Source organism: Pelophylax lessonae, assembly GCF_965119305.1.
Source record: "Pelophylax lessonae genome assembly, chromosome: 9".
Taxonomy (NCBI): Eukaryota; Metazoa; Chordata; class Amphibia; order Anura; family Ranidae; genus Pelophylax; species Pelophylax lessonae.
In genome coordinates this window covers 255241701-255258567 of record NC_138776.1, presented here as the reverse complement: position 1 = coordinate 255258567, position 16867 = coordinate 255241701, and the positions used below count along the sequence as shown (strand labels likewise).

Sequence of the window (16867 nt, the reverse complement as noted above, 5' to 3'; positions counted from 1 at the left end):
CAAAACACAAAAATACAAAAATTATATAAAATATAAAAAAAGAATACAAAATACAAAAGGATGAAAAATTTTGATTTTTAATTTTTTTTTTTTTTTTTTTTTAGTATTTAGCAGATATAGCAGGATATAAATTGGCCTAAATTGATGAAGAAATTAGATTTTTTTTTTTTTACATTTTTTTAATTATTTATTAATGAACTATTATTACTGGTCATAAAGGGGGGTAAATCTTCCAGTCCAGAAGTGGTTGTGTGATGTGTGTCCTGGTTTAAAGGGATGGGGGGTGGTATCCCTTTGTCTAACTCCTCCCACCTCCTGAATAATGAAGCAGGATGTTATTTATTAGCAGACCCTCCCAGAAATGTGGAGCCTCCTGAATATTCATGAGACGCTGCCTGTCACGTGATCGCACCTCCTCACCTCGGGAATCCTTCCGACAGCCACACTTCCGGTTTGCGTTCCACACGCCGGAAGCCGCTCTACTCACTTCCGCTCCCGCGGTGGCCATGTTGGTCAAGGGCATAAATCCGGAAGTGGCAGAAAATCGGCCGCTGCGGCAGCGTGTGTGCTGGGAGCCGCCCCCGGGGGAGGGAAATAAAGGGTGCACAGCCAGTTGAGCCAGTAGGTGAGTTTTCTGTCCTATATGATGGGGATGAGGGGTGGTCCTTTGGGGGCAAAAGGGTTTCCTCAGGCTGTCGTTGGGGTTGGGTCGCGACTAACTTGCTACGACGGGGAAATGGTATCTGAAATTGCCGAATGTGACCGCAGATTGACACCCTCCCAGACTATGTGCTGACGGAAGGACGCTGGAGCAGAGACGTACCCAAGTTTAAAATGAGAAATGCGACCGTCTATGCGAGGAGCCTGGCGGGGCAGTTCTGGTGTTCGTAAGATTTCACCATCGAGAGGCATCGTAACTTTCCCTCTCAGATCATGTGCATTGTCCACCATTGAAATAACCCTGGATCTTCCAGAGACTAAATAACGCAGTGAGCTGCGGCGCGCTTTTCTTTATACGTTTGTAAATTTCCACCACGAACGCAAACCGCCCGGGTGGTCAGCTCCAACCGTGATAGGTCAAAGACCTGACGAGGTGAGGAGGATTCTGGGAGGTCACATGACATCACTCTTATCTCTATTAATAAAACACAGACCTGACCGGAGAGGTGAGGAGGATTCTGGGAGGTCACATGACATCACTCTTATCTCTATTAATAAAACACAGAGCTGACCGGAGAGGTGAGGAGGATTCTGGGAGATCACATGACATCACTCTTATCTCTATTAATAAAACATAGAGCTGACCGGAGAGGTGAGGAGGATTCTGTGAGGTCACATGACATCACTCTTATCTCTATTAATAAAACACAGACCTGACCGGAGAGGTGAGGAGGATTCTGGGAGGTCACATGACATCACTCTTATCTCTATTAATAAAACACAGAGCTGACCGGAGAGGAGAGGAGGATTCTGGGAGATCACATGACATCACTCTTATCTCTATTAATAAAACACAGAGCTGACCGGAGAGGTGAGGAGGATTCTGGGAGATCACATGACATCACTATTATCTCTATTAATAAAACACAGAGCTGACCAGAGAGGTGAGGAGGATTCTGGGAGGTCACATGACATCACTCTTATCTCTATTAATAAAACACAGAGCTGACCGGAGAGGTGAGGAGGATTCTGGGAGATCACATGACATCACTCTTATCTCTATTAATAAAACATAGAGCTGACCGGAGAGGTGAGGAGGATTCTGTGAGGTCACATGACATCACTCTTATCTCTATTAATAAAACACAGACCTGACCGGAGAGGTGAGGAGGATTCTGGGAGGTCACATGACATCACTCTTATCTCTATTAATAAAACACAGAGCTGACCGGAGAGGAGAGGAGGATTCTGGGAGATCACATGACATCACTCTTATCTCTATTAATAAAACACAGAGCTGACCGGAGAGGTGAGGAGGATTCTGGGAGATCACATGACATCACTATTATCTCTATTAATAAAACACAGAGCTGACCAGAGAGGTGAGGAGGATTCTGGGAGGTCACATGACATCACTCTTATCTCTATTAATAAAACACAGAGCTGACCGGAGAGGAGAGGAGGATTCTGGGGGGGTCACATGACATCACTCTTATCTCTATTAATAAAACACAGACCTGACCGGAGAGGTGAGGAGGATTCTGGGAGGTCACATGACATCACTCTTATCTCTATTAATAAAACACAGACCTGACCGGAGAGGTGAGGAGGATTCTGGGAGGTCACATGACATCACTCTTATCTCTATTAAAGCGGAGTTCCACCCTAGTTATACATTTTTTTATAAAAATACCCCCGGGACAGTCAGGGCTAGCACATTCCACAATGGCTAGCCTCTGATCTGTCCCGGGTTGCACTTACCTTTCAGGAGAAATACTTACCTTGAAATTGTCTTCTCCAGCGCTGCCATCTCAGGTGTGGGCAGCTTGAAGCCAGCGCGATCCTCTTCCGTGTCCTCTTCGGTCCTCTTCCTCCTTCTTCGGTCCCACGATGCACTGCACCGGCCCCGACGTCACTTCCGGGTCGCGCGCGTCATCCCTCCACAGCTTCTGGGCATGCCCAGAAGCTGCTTAGAAGGGAATGACGCGCACGCCCCGGAACTGACGTCGGGGCCGGTGCAGGCGCAATGATCCCTGGGAGCGATGACGTTCAGCTCCCAGGAATCATTGCAAAAGCCAGGAAGTGACGAATCGCCGTGGCCGCCGAGGGGAGGAAGAAAGAAGTAAGGTAAGTATATTTTCTCTAAAAGGTAAGTGAAAAAAAAAAATTGCGATTTTCCATTTGTTTTTCAGGTGACCGGGAGCGAGAAGATGGAGGTAAGTATAAATTTTGGGTGGAACTCCGCTTTAATAAAACACAGAGCTGACCGGAGAGGAGAGGAGGATTCTGGGAGATCACATGACATTACTCTTATCTCTATTAATAAAACACAGAGCTGACTGGAGAGGTGAGGAGGATTCTGGGAGGTCACATGACATCACTCTTATCTCTATTAATAAAACACAGACCTGACCGGAGAGGAGAGGAGGATTCTGGGAGGTCACATGACATCACTCTTATCTCTATTAGTAAAACATAAAGCTGAGATGTGACTTCTGGATTGTGTGGTAGATGGAGCTTCTTCTTCTTCTTGGAGTCATGGAGGAACTCCGGTCAGTCTTCTTGATAGACATATCCTTAGAGTATCTCAACGTGAGAGAAATGTTCTGGTCACTCTTTCAGCGGGGAAGAGCTACTAAATGTTATCGGTGAGCCTACCCAACACTGATTCTGGATACCAGGGGGCTCATACCTGGAGGAAGGATGAGGTTTGATCTCAAAGGGTGCCAGAGGTGAGAAAGGGCATGGAGCATTATGTATTTTAATGTACATCTGTCACCTGTAAAAGGCTCCATCAATAGCCCTTCAGTCAACCCCTTGACTGCTGAAACAATGAGAAGTACTCTACATAGAGGAGCGTGTGACCTCCCCTTCCCCGTACGATGCAGTGCTTGGTGCCTGATCAGCCAATCACCAGGCCTGGGCAATGTCACGTGGGGGCACAGGAAGGTCAGTAGATATTTGTAAGCATAAACCAAGAGTTTTTCACTCTCTGGCCAGAGAACAAGCCTACAAGGGAGCACAGGGATGGTAAGTATTGGTAGGTATGGGTTACAAAGATTATCTCTTTACCTTGGATGGGTGAAGGGACAAAGGTTCTTGAAGGCCTTCATTTTGAGAATGTTATGACTAGATTCCACAAATGTCTCTAGGTTCATGGTTGGCAGCAACATGCACATTGATCCACGGTTTATATGGAACTTGGTTGGGGCAGGACAGTTATGGTGATAGGTTCTAACTTCCATGCCTTCGTTATGGTGATAGGTTCTAACTTCCGTGCCTTCGTTATGGTGATAGGTTCTAACTTCCGTGCCTTCGTTATGGTGATAGGTTCTAACTTCTGTGCCTTCGTTATGGTGATAGGTTCTAACTTCCGTGCCTTCGTTATGGTGATAGGTTCTAACTTCCGTGCCTTCGTTATGGTGATAGGTTCTAACTTCCGTGCCTTCGTTATGGTGATAGGTTCTAACTTCCGTGCCTTCGTTATGGTGATAGGTTCTAACTTCCGTGCCTTCGTTATGGTGATAGGTTCTAACTTCCGTGCCTTCGTTATGGTGATAGGTTCTAACTTCCGTGCCTTCGTTATGGTGATAGGTTCTAACTTCCGTGCCTTCCTTATGGTGATAGGTTCTAACTTCCGTGCCTTCCTTATGGTGATAGGTTCTAACTTCCGTGCCTTCCTTATGGTGATAGGTTCTAACTTCCGTGCCTTCCTTATGGTGATAGGTTCTAACTCCCGTGCCTTCCTTATGGTTATAGGTTCTAACTTCCGTGCCTTCCTTATGGTGATAGGTTCTAACTTCCGTGCCTTCCTTATGGTGATAGGTTCTAACTCCCGTGCCTTCCTTATGGTGATAGGTTCTAACTCCCGTGCCTTCCTTATGGTAAAAGGTTCTAACTCCCATGCCTTCCTTATGGTGATAGGTTCTAACTTCCATGCCTTCCTTATGGTGATAGGTTCTAACTTCCATGCCTCCCTTATGGTGATAGGTTCTAACTTCCATGCCTTCCTTATGGTGATAGGTTCTAACTTCCATGCCTTCGTTCTGTAGGGTTGAAATTATTTTCCGAGTGTTTCCAATTTCCATTATTGGATGATGATAGATTTTCTTCCACAGAAGACCAAGTAATATGGTATTGGAAGCATACATTTTGAACCAAAATCATAAACCAAGTCCAAATGGAGGCATCTGAAGGGGCTACACTTACAAAAACAGTTAACTAGACTATACATTTTTAAAAATGTGGCATGAGTAATCGTAGACCAGAGGTCCAGGTGCTCAGTTCCTATGATCGGTTGAGGAGCATTTAGAGACTCTGTAAAACATGGAGAACATACAGCAGGGAGGTCTTAGATTATGCAGGAGGAGAATGACCATCTAAGTCTACAGCTGCTTCTCCTCAGTCTTTTCAACACAGAGGAACCCTCGAAATAGCTTTCTTGTCTTAGGGAACCCCTGCTAAAAATGACTATATCTACAGCTCATGACATACTAGTGTGATGGTCGGTGGGAAGAATGCTCTTTACGCTTGTGGTCGTTGGGACAAATTACCCCCTAACAGATTGCTAAAAAGACTGTTGGTGTCACCAGTGGGGCCTTTCTTACTTGTCTGAGAGACAGAAATTACTAATTGCTCAAGGAACCCCTAGCAGCCTCTGGAGGAACCCTAGGGTTTCATGGAACCGTGGTTAAGAAACCTTGGTCTACAGTATTCTGTAATCTCACCTCGATAGACAAAATCTAAACCTGAACTCATAGTTACATAGTTAGTGAGGTTGAAAAAAGACATCAGTCCATCCAGTTCAACCTATGATGTGTGTGTGTGTTTGCTGTTAACCGTACATTGTATACCCCTGTATGTTGTACATTGTATACCCCTGTATGTTGTACATTGTATACCCCTGTATGTTGTGGTCTTTAAGGTGCCCATCGAATAGTTTTTTGAAACTATCGATGCTCCCTGCTGATACCACTGTTTGCGGAAGAGAATTCCACATCCTTACTGCTCTGACAGTGAAGAACCCCCTGCGTATTTTAAGGTTAAACCGCCTTTCCTCTAGTTTTAGTGAGTGGCCACGTGTCTTGTTGTATCTCCTTTCTCTGAATAGGTTTTTCCATATGCTAGGGTTGCCAGTACAGTATTTGTACATTGATATCATATCCCCCCTCAAGCGTCTCTTCTCCAGAGTGAATAGGTTCAGTGCTTGTAGTCTTTCCTCATAGCTGATGTCCTTCATTCCCCTAATTATTTTTGTTGCCCTTCTCTGGACTTTCTCCAGTTCCAGCACATCCTTCCTGAGGACCGGTGCCCAGAACTGGACAGCATACTCCAGATGTGGCCGGACCAGAGTCTTGTAGAGAGGGAAAATAATCTCTTTAGTTCTGCAGTGAATCCCCTTTTTTATACATCCCAGTATTCTGTTGGCTTTGCTTGCAGCGGCTTGGCATTGCATGCCACTGCCAAGCCTTTTGTCTACCAGTACCCCCAGGTCCTTTTCCATCCTGGACTCATCCAGAGGTCCCCCCCCCCCCTAGTGAGTAGCTTGGTTTCTGGCACCCAGGTACATTTTTCAACATTAAACCTCATCTGCCATGTAGTTGCCCACCCCGTTATTTTGTTCAGGTCCGCTTGTAAGGTTTCCACATCCTGCCCAGAAGATATTGGCATGCTTAGTTTAGTATCATCCGCTAATACTGAGATTTTACTCGATATCCAGTAGGATTCGGATTGTTGTGATTTAATTTTACTTTAAAAAAGACATAATTTTCACTATGTTTCTCTTGGGTGAATATGTTGAGCCCATCATTGGTTGTAGCTGTTTAGAGATTTGCCTCCCACTGATTCCTCCATAGTCTAAGCAGGAGAGATCAAAGTCAGACCCATTGAAAATTGAGGCTGGAAAACAGAGGAGGCCTTGTGGGGCAGATATGAACAGCTATAATAAATGCAGTTACTGAAGATAACGATATAGCCGGGTTGCTGGTGGGTACCAAAGCAAGTCTGGTAATGCTTGAAGCAGGTTATATGTTAGTCTGTTCCAATAATATAAGTTTTGAAATTTGTAGATTTGGAAAGCATGGTGGGGAAGAGTGGCTGATCCTGACAGTTGGATAACTGAACTTTAAATTGTTTCTCCTCCACAGATTTATCGAGGGAACTCTTGTGGGAAGACGGAGATCCCAAATTCCGGTGCTTCCACCTCTATGAGAGAGTAGGCACCCCGGTATGTCTACATCCACAGGTCATAAGCAACCTCCGTTTACACATGTGGGTGGTAAGCAGCTCTCACGGCCTGAGAGGTCTCAATGCATGGACAACTTTCAAAACAGACCTGCAAAAGTTAGGAAAGAAACCCTCACGTGTGGTCATCCTTCACCAAGTGACCTTTTGGCCTCTACTGATGAGAAGAAAAAAGCTCCGGATATTGTGAAGGAAGAATCAACCTCAAGTGAAGAGCATTTCCCACAAAGTGACCTTTCCTTCACTATGGATGGTGAGCATGATATATCAGCTTTCATCAAACAGGAACCTCTTTCAAGTGATGAGCTGCTCTCTGACAGTGAACATTCCCTATCCATGGATGATTCAGAAAGTCTGTCAATCATCATAAAGGAAGACCCTTCCTCCAGCGAGGAAGACTCCTCACCCTCAGACATTACCACTTCGAGGCACCGCACAAAAGCTACGTCAGAGCCCCAGCCAACAGACGAGGGACAATTGTCTGACAATGCCATAGATCAATCACAAATTTTATTAGTTCAGATTAAGGATGAGTCCCTTTTAAACGAGCGAGCAAATATTACCAGAAGCGGAACCATTGAGCGCATTCCACGGGGAGCAAATCACGTTGCAGGCAGGCTGAAGAGGTCTGGGGGGTGCGCCACAGAGGAAATGACTGTCATCTGCCCCATCTGTGGAAAGAGCTTCTGCAACAGCCGGAAGTTTGTGAAGCACCAGAGGGCTCACACGGCAGAGAAGCGCTTTGCTTGCAAGCAGTGTGGGAAGGCCTTTGCCAGCAACTCAACCCTAATTAAGCACCAGCGGGTCCACACGAGGGAAAAGCCGCACCCGTGTTCGGAGTGTGGGAAGTACTTTTCCAGCAAGCCCAGCCTGCGAGAGCACAAGAAGCGCCACACGGGTGACAAACCATTCGCCTGTGACCAGTGTGGGAAGTGTTTCGTCAAGAAGTCCCACCTGACCGTCCATGAACGGAGCCATACGGGGGAGCGCCCATTCCCTTGCCCAGAGTGCGGTAGGGGCTTTCCTACCAGCTCCAGCCTCCGTGCCCACCAGAGCGTCCACACCAAGGACACACCGTTCACATGCTTAGTGTGTGGCAAGGAGCTGAAGAGCCAGGCCAACCTGATCTACCACCAGAGGATCCACACTGGGGAGAAGCCCAACACCTGCCCGGAGTGTGGGGAATCATTCATTAGCGGGCCCCAGCTTCTCGTCCATCTGAGAAGCCACACCGGGGAAAAGACCTACACTTGCCAAGACTGCGGGAAGGACTTTGTCAGCCAGTCCCACCTTGACCGCCACCAGAGGACCCACACGGGCGATAAGCCTTATGGCTGCCCAGAGTGCGGCAAGTGCTTCCCCAGCAAATCCCACCTGGACATACACCGCCGTATTCACGCAGGCGAAAAGCCATACACCTGCCCTGACTGTGGCAAAGGCTTCATCACCAACTCACACATGGTTATCCACCGGCGCATTCACACAGGCGAGAAACCCTACTCATGCTCGGTCTGTGGGAAATGCTTCAGTGGGGCCTCCAACCTTATAAAGCATGAACAGATACATGGGGGGGAGAAAGCCTACACCTGCTCAGAGTGCGGAAAGTGCTTCCTGAGGAAAGATGCCCTGTTCAAGCACGTACAGACCCACCGGAAAACTATAACGTAAACAGGGCGCCCGACTGCGTTTTGTCCACCATTGCCATCACCGAATAGACCTAATTCATCATTCATTCATCCTCTGAGGGCACAGATTTTCCCAATAAAAAGGACTGTCCTCTTTTATGTTCTAGATCCCTGTAGGAGAGTGGTTCCTCTTGCGTACAGATTGGGAGGGGGAGGAGTCTTTGCTTATAGAGGTGCCAGGCAGAAATCCTAGAGTCTAGCCTCTGTTTCATTTACCAACACCATAGCTCAGGGGTCTCCAAACTTTCTAAACAAAGGGTCAATTTACCGTCCTCCGGACTGTGGTCAGTGGGAGTTAACAATCCCTTGGGCTTCCTGGTCAGTAGGAGTAAAATAAATTACATAGTGCCTACAGTAAAAAGGACGAGAAGTAGTACCCTATCATTGGTGTTAGTGGGAGGAATGGTGCCCCATCTTTGGTATCAGTGGGAGGAATGGTGCCCCATCTTTGGTATCAGTGGGAGGAATAATGCCCCATCATTGGTGTCAGTGGGAAGAATAGTGCCCCATCATTGGTATCAGTGGGAGGAATAGTGGCCCATCAGTGGGAGAAACAGTGCCCCATTATTGGTGTCAGTGGGAGGAACAGTGCCCCATTATTGGTGTCAAAGGGTGGAACAGTTCCCCATCATTGGTATCAGTGGGTGGAATAGTGCCCCATCATTGGTATCAGTAGGAGGAATAGTGCCCCATCTTTGGTGTCAGTGGGAAGAATAGTTCCCCATCATTGATGTCAGTGGGAGGAATAGTGACCCATCAGTGGGATAAACAGTGCCCCATCATTGGTATCAGTGGGAGGGATAGTGCCCCATCATTGGTGTCAGTGGGTGGAATTGGTGTCATTGGGTGGAATAGTGCCCCTCCATTGGTGCTGGTGGAATAGTGCTCCTCCATTGGTTTCAGTGGAATAGTGCCCCATCATTGGTATCAGTGGGAGGAATAGTGCCCCATCATTGGTATCAGTGGGAGGAAGAGTGCCCCATCGTTGGTGTTAGTGGGTGGAATTGTGCCCCTCCATTGGTGCTGGTGGAATAGTGCCCCATCTTTGATGCCAGTGGAAGGAATGCTGTTCCATTGCTAATGGCAGTGCAAGGAATAGTACCCCATCATTTGTGTCAGTGGGAGAAATTATGCTCCACTGGTGGTGTCAGTGATTGGGGCCCGTCATTGGTATAAGTGGGAAGAACAGTGCCCAAAAAGGCTGGATAAAGGCAAACAAAGAGCCACATCTGGCCCGCGGGCCACAATTTGGAGACCACTGCCCTGGATGGTGCATCTTACCAATATCTGGTGGGCAACCGGATAATGGGCTGGGCTCCAGTAGGGGTGGAGGGGACAGCATGGAACATTTTTGGACATAGCCAAGTAAGTATCTCCTTTAGGTGGACCCAAACTTTAGGTAGGCACCCACTTTTACTATGGACTTTGTCTTAACAGAATATGGGTTTTCAGTAGGCATGAAGTTCTCCAGGCTAAAGATGGCTTCCCCCATCTTTGAAAAGATTTTAGTTTCCCATAATTTCCTCTCTTAAAAGGATTGGCCACTTTAATACAAGACATGGAAACCATCTGGTACTGTGCAACAGATAGCAGTCTCACAGAGACATATAGAAGAACCTCAACCTCTTCTCTACCTGTGTATATGGAAAGATATATAGAAAATAGGGAGCACCCCTTGTATTGTGCCCAGTTGCACGTGGTAGCTTGGACCAATTTGTTTCTCCACTGGTCAACATTATTTTTAGGTCCAACACCGTTTTTGTTATTGTTTGGGCATACCCAATAAGGCAACCCATATTAAAGGCCAAGTTCACCTATCCGGGTTCAATGTAATGTTTCATAATAGAAGCCTTTTCTAATGTCTTTTTGGCCCAAGCCATCCCAACGTGCTTATCTCTTACCTACCAAGTCTATGGTAGCGTTAAATCTGCACCTCTCTGGTCAAAATTTAAAAAAATGCATCTCTCTTCCTGTAGCATCATGTGACCATCAATGAAACGTCATATCCCATCATGCACTGCCTTACTTCTGTGGACCACATCTCCTCCTTCATCACTATACCTATAGTTAATCACTGTTCAATTTTCATCTGTCGGTTCAAAATGTTAAAAAAATCCATCTGAGCCCATGACTTCCTGTAACCATCCAGAAAACGTCATATCCCATCATGCACTGCCTTACTGCATCACAGAATAGGGCTTGTTTTACTTCTGTGGACCACATCTCCTCCTTCGTCACTATACCTATACTTAATCACTGTTCAATCTTCATCTCTCGGTTCAAAATGTTAAAAAAATCCATCTGAGCCCATCACTTCCTGTAGCATCATGTGACCATCCAGGAAAGTTCATATCCCATCATGCACTGCCTTATTTCATAATAAAATGAAGCCTTTTCTAATGTCTTTTCGGCCCAAGCCATCCCAAAGTGCTGATCCCTCAACAAAGACCATGGAAGCTTTCAATCTTCGCTTGGTTCAAATTTTTTTAAAAAATGCATCTGAGCCCATCACTTCCTGTAACCATCCAGGAAACGTCATATCCCATCATGCACTGCCTTACTGCATCACAGAATAGGGCTTGTTTTACTTCTGTGGACCACACCTCCTTCATCTCTATACCTATACTTCATCACTATTCAATCTTCATCTCTCGGTTCAAAGTGTTAAAAAAATGCATTTGAGCCCATTACTTCTTGCAGCATCATGTTAACCATCCAGAAAACTTCATATCCCATCATGCACTGCCTAATTTCATAATTAAAATGAAGCCTTTTCTAATGTCTTTTCGGCCCAAGCCATCCCAAAGTGCTGATCCCTCAACAAAGTCCATGGCAGCTTTCAATCTTTACTTGGTTCACATTTTAAAAAAAAACAAATGCACCCGAGCCCATCACTTCCTGTAACCATCCAGGAAATGTCATATCCCATCATGCACTGCCTTACTGCATCACAGAACAGGGCTTGTTTTACTTCTGTGGACCACATCTCCTCCTTCATCACTATACCTATACTTCATCACTTTTCAATCTTCATATCTCGGTTCAAAATGTTAAAAAAAATGCACCTGAGCCCATCACTTCCTGTAACCATCCAGGAAACCTCATATCCCATCATGCACTGCCTTACTTCATAATAAATAGAAGCATTTTCTAATGTCTTCGGCCCAAGCCATTCCAAAAGTGCTGATCTCTCACAAAGTCCATCCAAGCTTTCAATCTTCACTTGGTTAAAATTTTTTTTAAAAATGCACCTGAGCCCATCACTTCCTGTAACCATCCAGAAACTTCATATCCCATCATGCACTGCCTTACTGCATCACAGAATAGGGCTTGTTTTACTTCTGTGGACCACACCTCCTTCATCACTATACCTATACTTAATCACTGTTTAATCTTCATCTCTCGGTTCAAAATGTTAAAAAAATCCATCTGAGCCCATCACTTCCTGTAACCATCCAGAAAACTTCATATCCCATCATGCACTGCTTTACTGCATCACAGAACAGGGCTTGTTTTACTTCTGTGGACCACATCTCCTCCTTCATCACTATGCCACCTCTTCTTTTTTTTTTTTTTTTATTTCCACCCACTTCCCTACTTCTTCCTTTTTATATAGGGTATAGATAAAGCTTTTTCTTTTCTGCAACAGAGGTATGCTGGTTCAAAGGGAAGCTGAAATTTAGAAAAAAAGGTGAACTTAGCCTTTAAGTGGCCATATCCTTTAAGAAGAAGAACCTCAAAACCCAAAAGCTAACATTTATTATATTGCAGCTTACCAATTTTTAGATTAGTTTCCTCTTATAGGCTTTCTTTCTTCTTTCTCTTACGTCCTCCGACAGTCGCCGCCCACTCATACAGTCTTCACTAATGGGGTATTGACTTCCTCTCCTTAGGAGTTAGGGACAGATTACAATGATCAGTTTTTAATTATGTATGTAAAACTTTTATCCCAAAAGGAAAAAAAAAAAACTGCTGTAACTGAAGTGTGAGCTAGAGTGCAGCTTCAGTTTGTTAGTGTATTTAAATCTGCTAGTACTTCTAACACTCCCCTCCCCCCAGAGGTGCCCCCGTGTGCTACTTTATCCAGAGTGGGGGCACTCTTTTACAGGAGGTGGGTTACTAGCCAGATCACCGGGTGAAAACAGAGGGGGAAAGTCCTTAAAAAAAGGGAAAACGAATGCAGCCACCACATCTAATTATTGGTAGGTTGCAATATATTACATTTTGGGTTTTGAGTTTAATACTGCTTTAGGTAGAGAAATTAAGACACACTCGTTAAAAAGACACCCCTGTATTTGTTGCTGGGAACATTCCATTGAAGTGCTCTTTAGCTTTCCTTTTTATGGGGCTTCCATGTCTAGAAGACTTCCCCTTGAGGCGTCGCCGAAACCCCAAATGGAGGATTGTCATTAGTCACCAGAGATCCTGTCTAACTTTTACAGCCTTTGATTGTTTGAATTTAATAAATACTACTGATTTTTTTTAATATATTTAAATAAGTTCTCCTCTCTGAACACTCCTTGGTGTGTTGTATTGGGAAATTTGAAGAAAGAAAACCAGTTCCAGTGGGTGGGGACTTGTCCTACAATGACCCCATGAGGTCTATCCAGTGGTCATCCCCTTTAAGTGACGGTTCACACTGAAGCGGCACGACTTCAGGGGCGACCTGTGAAGTCCCGTGCACCGCGACTTCGGCGCGACTTGCACGGACTTAATAAAATGAATGTCTATGAAAGTCGCTCCAGGTCGCCCCGAAGTAGTACAGGACTCCTATTAGAACCGGTCCTGTACTACACTATGGGATACGACGGACCGCAACTTGCCAGGCTGACCAAGTCGCCTGACAAGTCGTATTAGTGTGAGCCGGCACTAAAGGTCACAGCTGAAAAGACATGTCAAACAGATATCCATTCTGTGGTGGTAGGAACTGACCCATGACCTCCTTAGGCTTTTGACCCTGGAACCTCAAGGTCGGGTTTCAGGATCAGGTACTATTGCTGTAGAGGGAACTTGTAAGAGATTTTTTTCTTTTGAAGCTCCTCAGTGTGGTGCTTTATCCAAATCCCCAACAAAACAAGTGAACTGAAATTACAGCGCACGAAAAAGTGCATGGAGGATACAAAATGTCCAATCCTTCGAAGAGAAAGAGCCTCTAATCCTGAACCTCCCAAACACAAGACTTGACAGAGGTAATGTACACCTTGGTCTGCCTAGGTTGAAGCCAGGTGGACCTCACTAGTTAGGGACCAGCCAAAGCCAGTTCACCAAGAACTTGGTGAGGGGCTCTCCCGAAGTGAGAGCCCTCTGGATAGGGAGAGGCAAAAGACCCAAAGGCCACAGAACATCCCCTTGATTACCTGCACCCTCTGCCTCTGTTCAAGACTCCTGACAGTGGCAAAGTACACCATGGTCTACACAGGCCCCCACTCCTTAGGGACCAGCCAAAGCCAGTACACCGAGGACTTGGTGAGGGGCTCTCCCAAAGAGAAACCCCTCCAGATGGGGAGAGGCTAAAGACCTGAAGGCCACAGAACCTACCACTCCAACATTCGGGAAGGCCCCTGATTATCTGCACTCTCCATCTCCGTTCAAGACTCCACCATGGTCTACCTAGGCTGAAGCCAGTTGGACTCCACTTGTTAGGGACCAGCTGAAGCTGGACCACCAAGGACTTGGTATGGGGCTCTCCCGAAGAAAGATCCCTCCAGCTGGAGCGAGGCAAAAGATCCGAAGGTCATAGAACCTCCCTCCAACGACCTGCAAACTTTGTCTCTGTGCAGGACTCCTGACAGAGGCAAGGTACACCATGATCTACCTAGGCCGAAGCCAGGTAGACCCCACTTGTTAGGGACCAGTCAAAACCAGGACATAGTGAGGGGCTCTGCCGGATGGGGAGAGGCAAAAGACCCAAAGGCCACACAGAACCTCCCCCAGATGACCTGCACATTCTGTCTCTGTTCAAGACTCCTGACAGCGGTAAAGTACACCATGGTCTACACAGGCCGCAGCTAGGTGGAACCCACTCCTTAGGGACCAGCCAAAGCCAGTCCACCGAGGACTTGGTGAGGGGCTCTCCCAAAGAGAAACCCCTCCAGATGGGGAGAGGCTGAAGGCCACAGAACCTACCCTCCAACATCCGGGAAGGCCCCCGATTATCTGCACTCTCCGTCTCCGTTCAAGACTCCACCATGGTCTACCTAGGCTGAAGCCAGTTGGACTTCACTTGTTAGGGACCAGCTGAAGCTGATCCACCAAGGACTTGGTATGGGGCTCTCCCAAAGAAAGACCCCTCCAGATGGAGCAAGGCAAAAGATCTGAAGGCCATAGAACCTCCCTCCGACGACCTGCACCCTCCGTCTCTGTGCAGGACTCCTGACAGAGGCAAGGTACACCATGATCTACCTAGGCCGAAGCTAGGTAGACCCCACTTGTTAGGGACCAACCAAAACCAGTCCACCAAGGACATAGTGAGGGGCTCTGCCGAAGAGAGGCCCCTCCGGATGGGGGAGAGGCAAAGGACCCAAAGGCCACACGGAACCTCCCCCCGATGACCTGCACATTCTGTCTCTGTTCCAGACTCCTAATAGTGGCAAGGTACACCATGGTCTACATAGGCCGAAGCCAGGTGGACCCCACTCCTTAGGGACCAGCTGAAGCCAGTCTACCAAGGACTCAGAGAGGGGCTGTCCCCAAGAGACACCCCTCCAGGTGTGGAGAGGCAAAAGACCTGAAGACCACAGAACCTCCCCCCGACATCAGGGCGAGCCCTCGATGACCTGCACCCTCCGTCTCTGTTCAAGACTCCTGACAGCAGCAAGGTACACCATGGTCTTCCTAGGCTGAAGCCAGATGGATCTCACTCCTGAGGAACAAGCTGAAGCTGGTCCACCAAGGACTTGGTGAGGGGCTGTCCTGAAGGGAGACCCCTCCGGATGGGGAGAGGAAAAAGATTCAGGGGCCATAGAACCTCCCCCCACCCCGACGACCTGCACCCTCTGTCTCTGTGTAAGACTCCTGACAGAGGCATGGTCTACCTAGGTGGAAGCCAGGTGAACCCCACTCCTTAGCGACCAGCCGAAGCTGGTCCACCAAGTACTTGGTGAGGGGCAGTCCCAAAGAGAGACCCCTGCAGAACAAAACGGTAACGTGCAATATATAGTGGGCCTTCTGGTCAATACGGACCCCCCCCTCCCCCTTTCCTTGGAGAGCAGGCAATAGCTCTGTCCTCAGTGTCCATTGAGAGGTGAGGTCCCATGCTGGCTCCTAGGGGAGAATGTATGGGCATCACAGACCCCGCCTCCCTGTATCCCTAACAGCTCTTCAGGGCAAGGGTTATGGAGAAGCGCCCCTTTCCCTAAAGCCTGCCCAACATGGAAGCTGTCTGGTGGACCCTAAACAGAAGCCAATGCCTCTTCCCTGACCCATCCTCCAATGCCTCTTCCCTGACCCATCCTCCAATGCCTCTTCCCTGACCCATCCTCTACCATCCATGGGATTTATGTATACTGGAGGGTGAAGAGTTTCCATCACTGGTTTCTGATTGGTGGGATCTGACCACTGGAGACACATTGGGAAGGGTCCATTAATAAAATAACTAGATGAATGTCAGAAACTTATAACCAGCCATCACAGAGTCTGACCATGTTTTGATTAACTTGTTGATTTCCTATGATCGTCAGCGCCATCTAGTGGCCATACTGCATTTTTTTTTTTACCTTAAATACCTGAAACAGTAAATTATTGGGCTACTGCCACCAGATGGTGGCGACGATCATAGAAAATCAACATACTAAGCAAAATGCTGTCAAGATTCGTGATGGTTGAGCGAACGTTTGTGACATTCGTCCCAACAAATTTTGGATCACTAGACCCCCATGATGTTGCATAATTCCCCATGATCAACTCCTGATCACATGACAATCATTAACTGCTCCAGCTTCCCCTGATCACATGACTAAGGCTGGCTCCTCCTTTCTATGCATTCATAAAAACTTGCTGCAAACTTTTGGGCTCATAGTGTAGCAGCAGATGGGCTTCTTTCAGATCACATGACCCAGCCAGGCTCCACCCCTCTTCCTGCGTTTCTCAAGGAGCCTTGATTTTCCTCTTCTTGAATAAGCAAAGCTCAACTTCCGGGTTTTGCGGTCCAGCTGGCTCTCGGCTGTGCGTTTCAACAGCTGGACGGTGCAGCAAGGAAAACCGCTCCCCAGGCTCGGCGTCCACAGTTCCGCCCTCACTCAGTTCCGGACCGAGTATCTTCTCCTCCTCCAGCAGTACGG

General features: G+C 47.0%; 1 protein-coding gene across 1 annotated transcript; it reads left to right on the top strand.

Annotated features, from left to right (window-relative positions):
- The first annotated feature begins 549 nt into the window (after nt 1-549).
- Nucleotides 550-8614, top strand: LOC309562688 (uncharacterized protein). The gene is made up of 2 exons (XM_082266970.1): nt 550-625; nt 6807-8614. The coding sequence occupies exon 2, from the start codon at nt 6889-6891 to the stop codon at nt 8569-8571; it is 1683 nt and encodes a 560-aa protein (XP_082123096.1). The 5' UTR covers nt 550-625; nt 6807-6888; the 3' UTR covers nt 8572-8614.
- Nucleotides 8615-16867: the final 8253 nt, after the last annotated feature.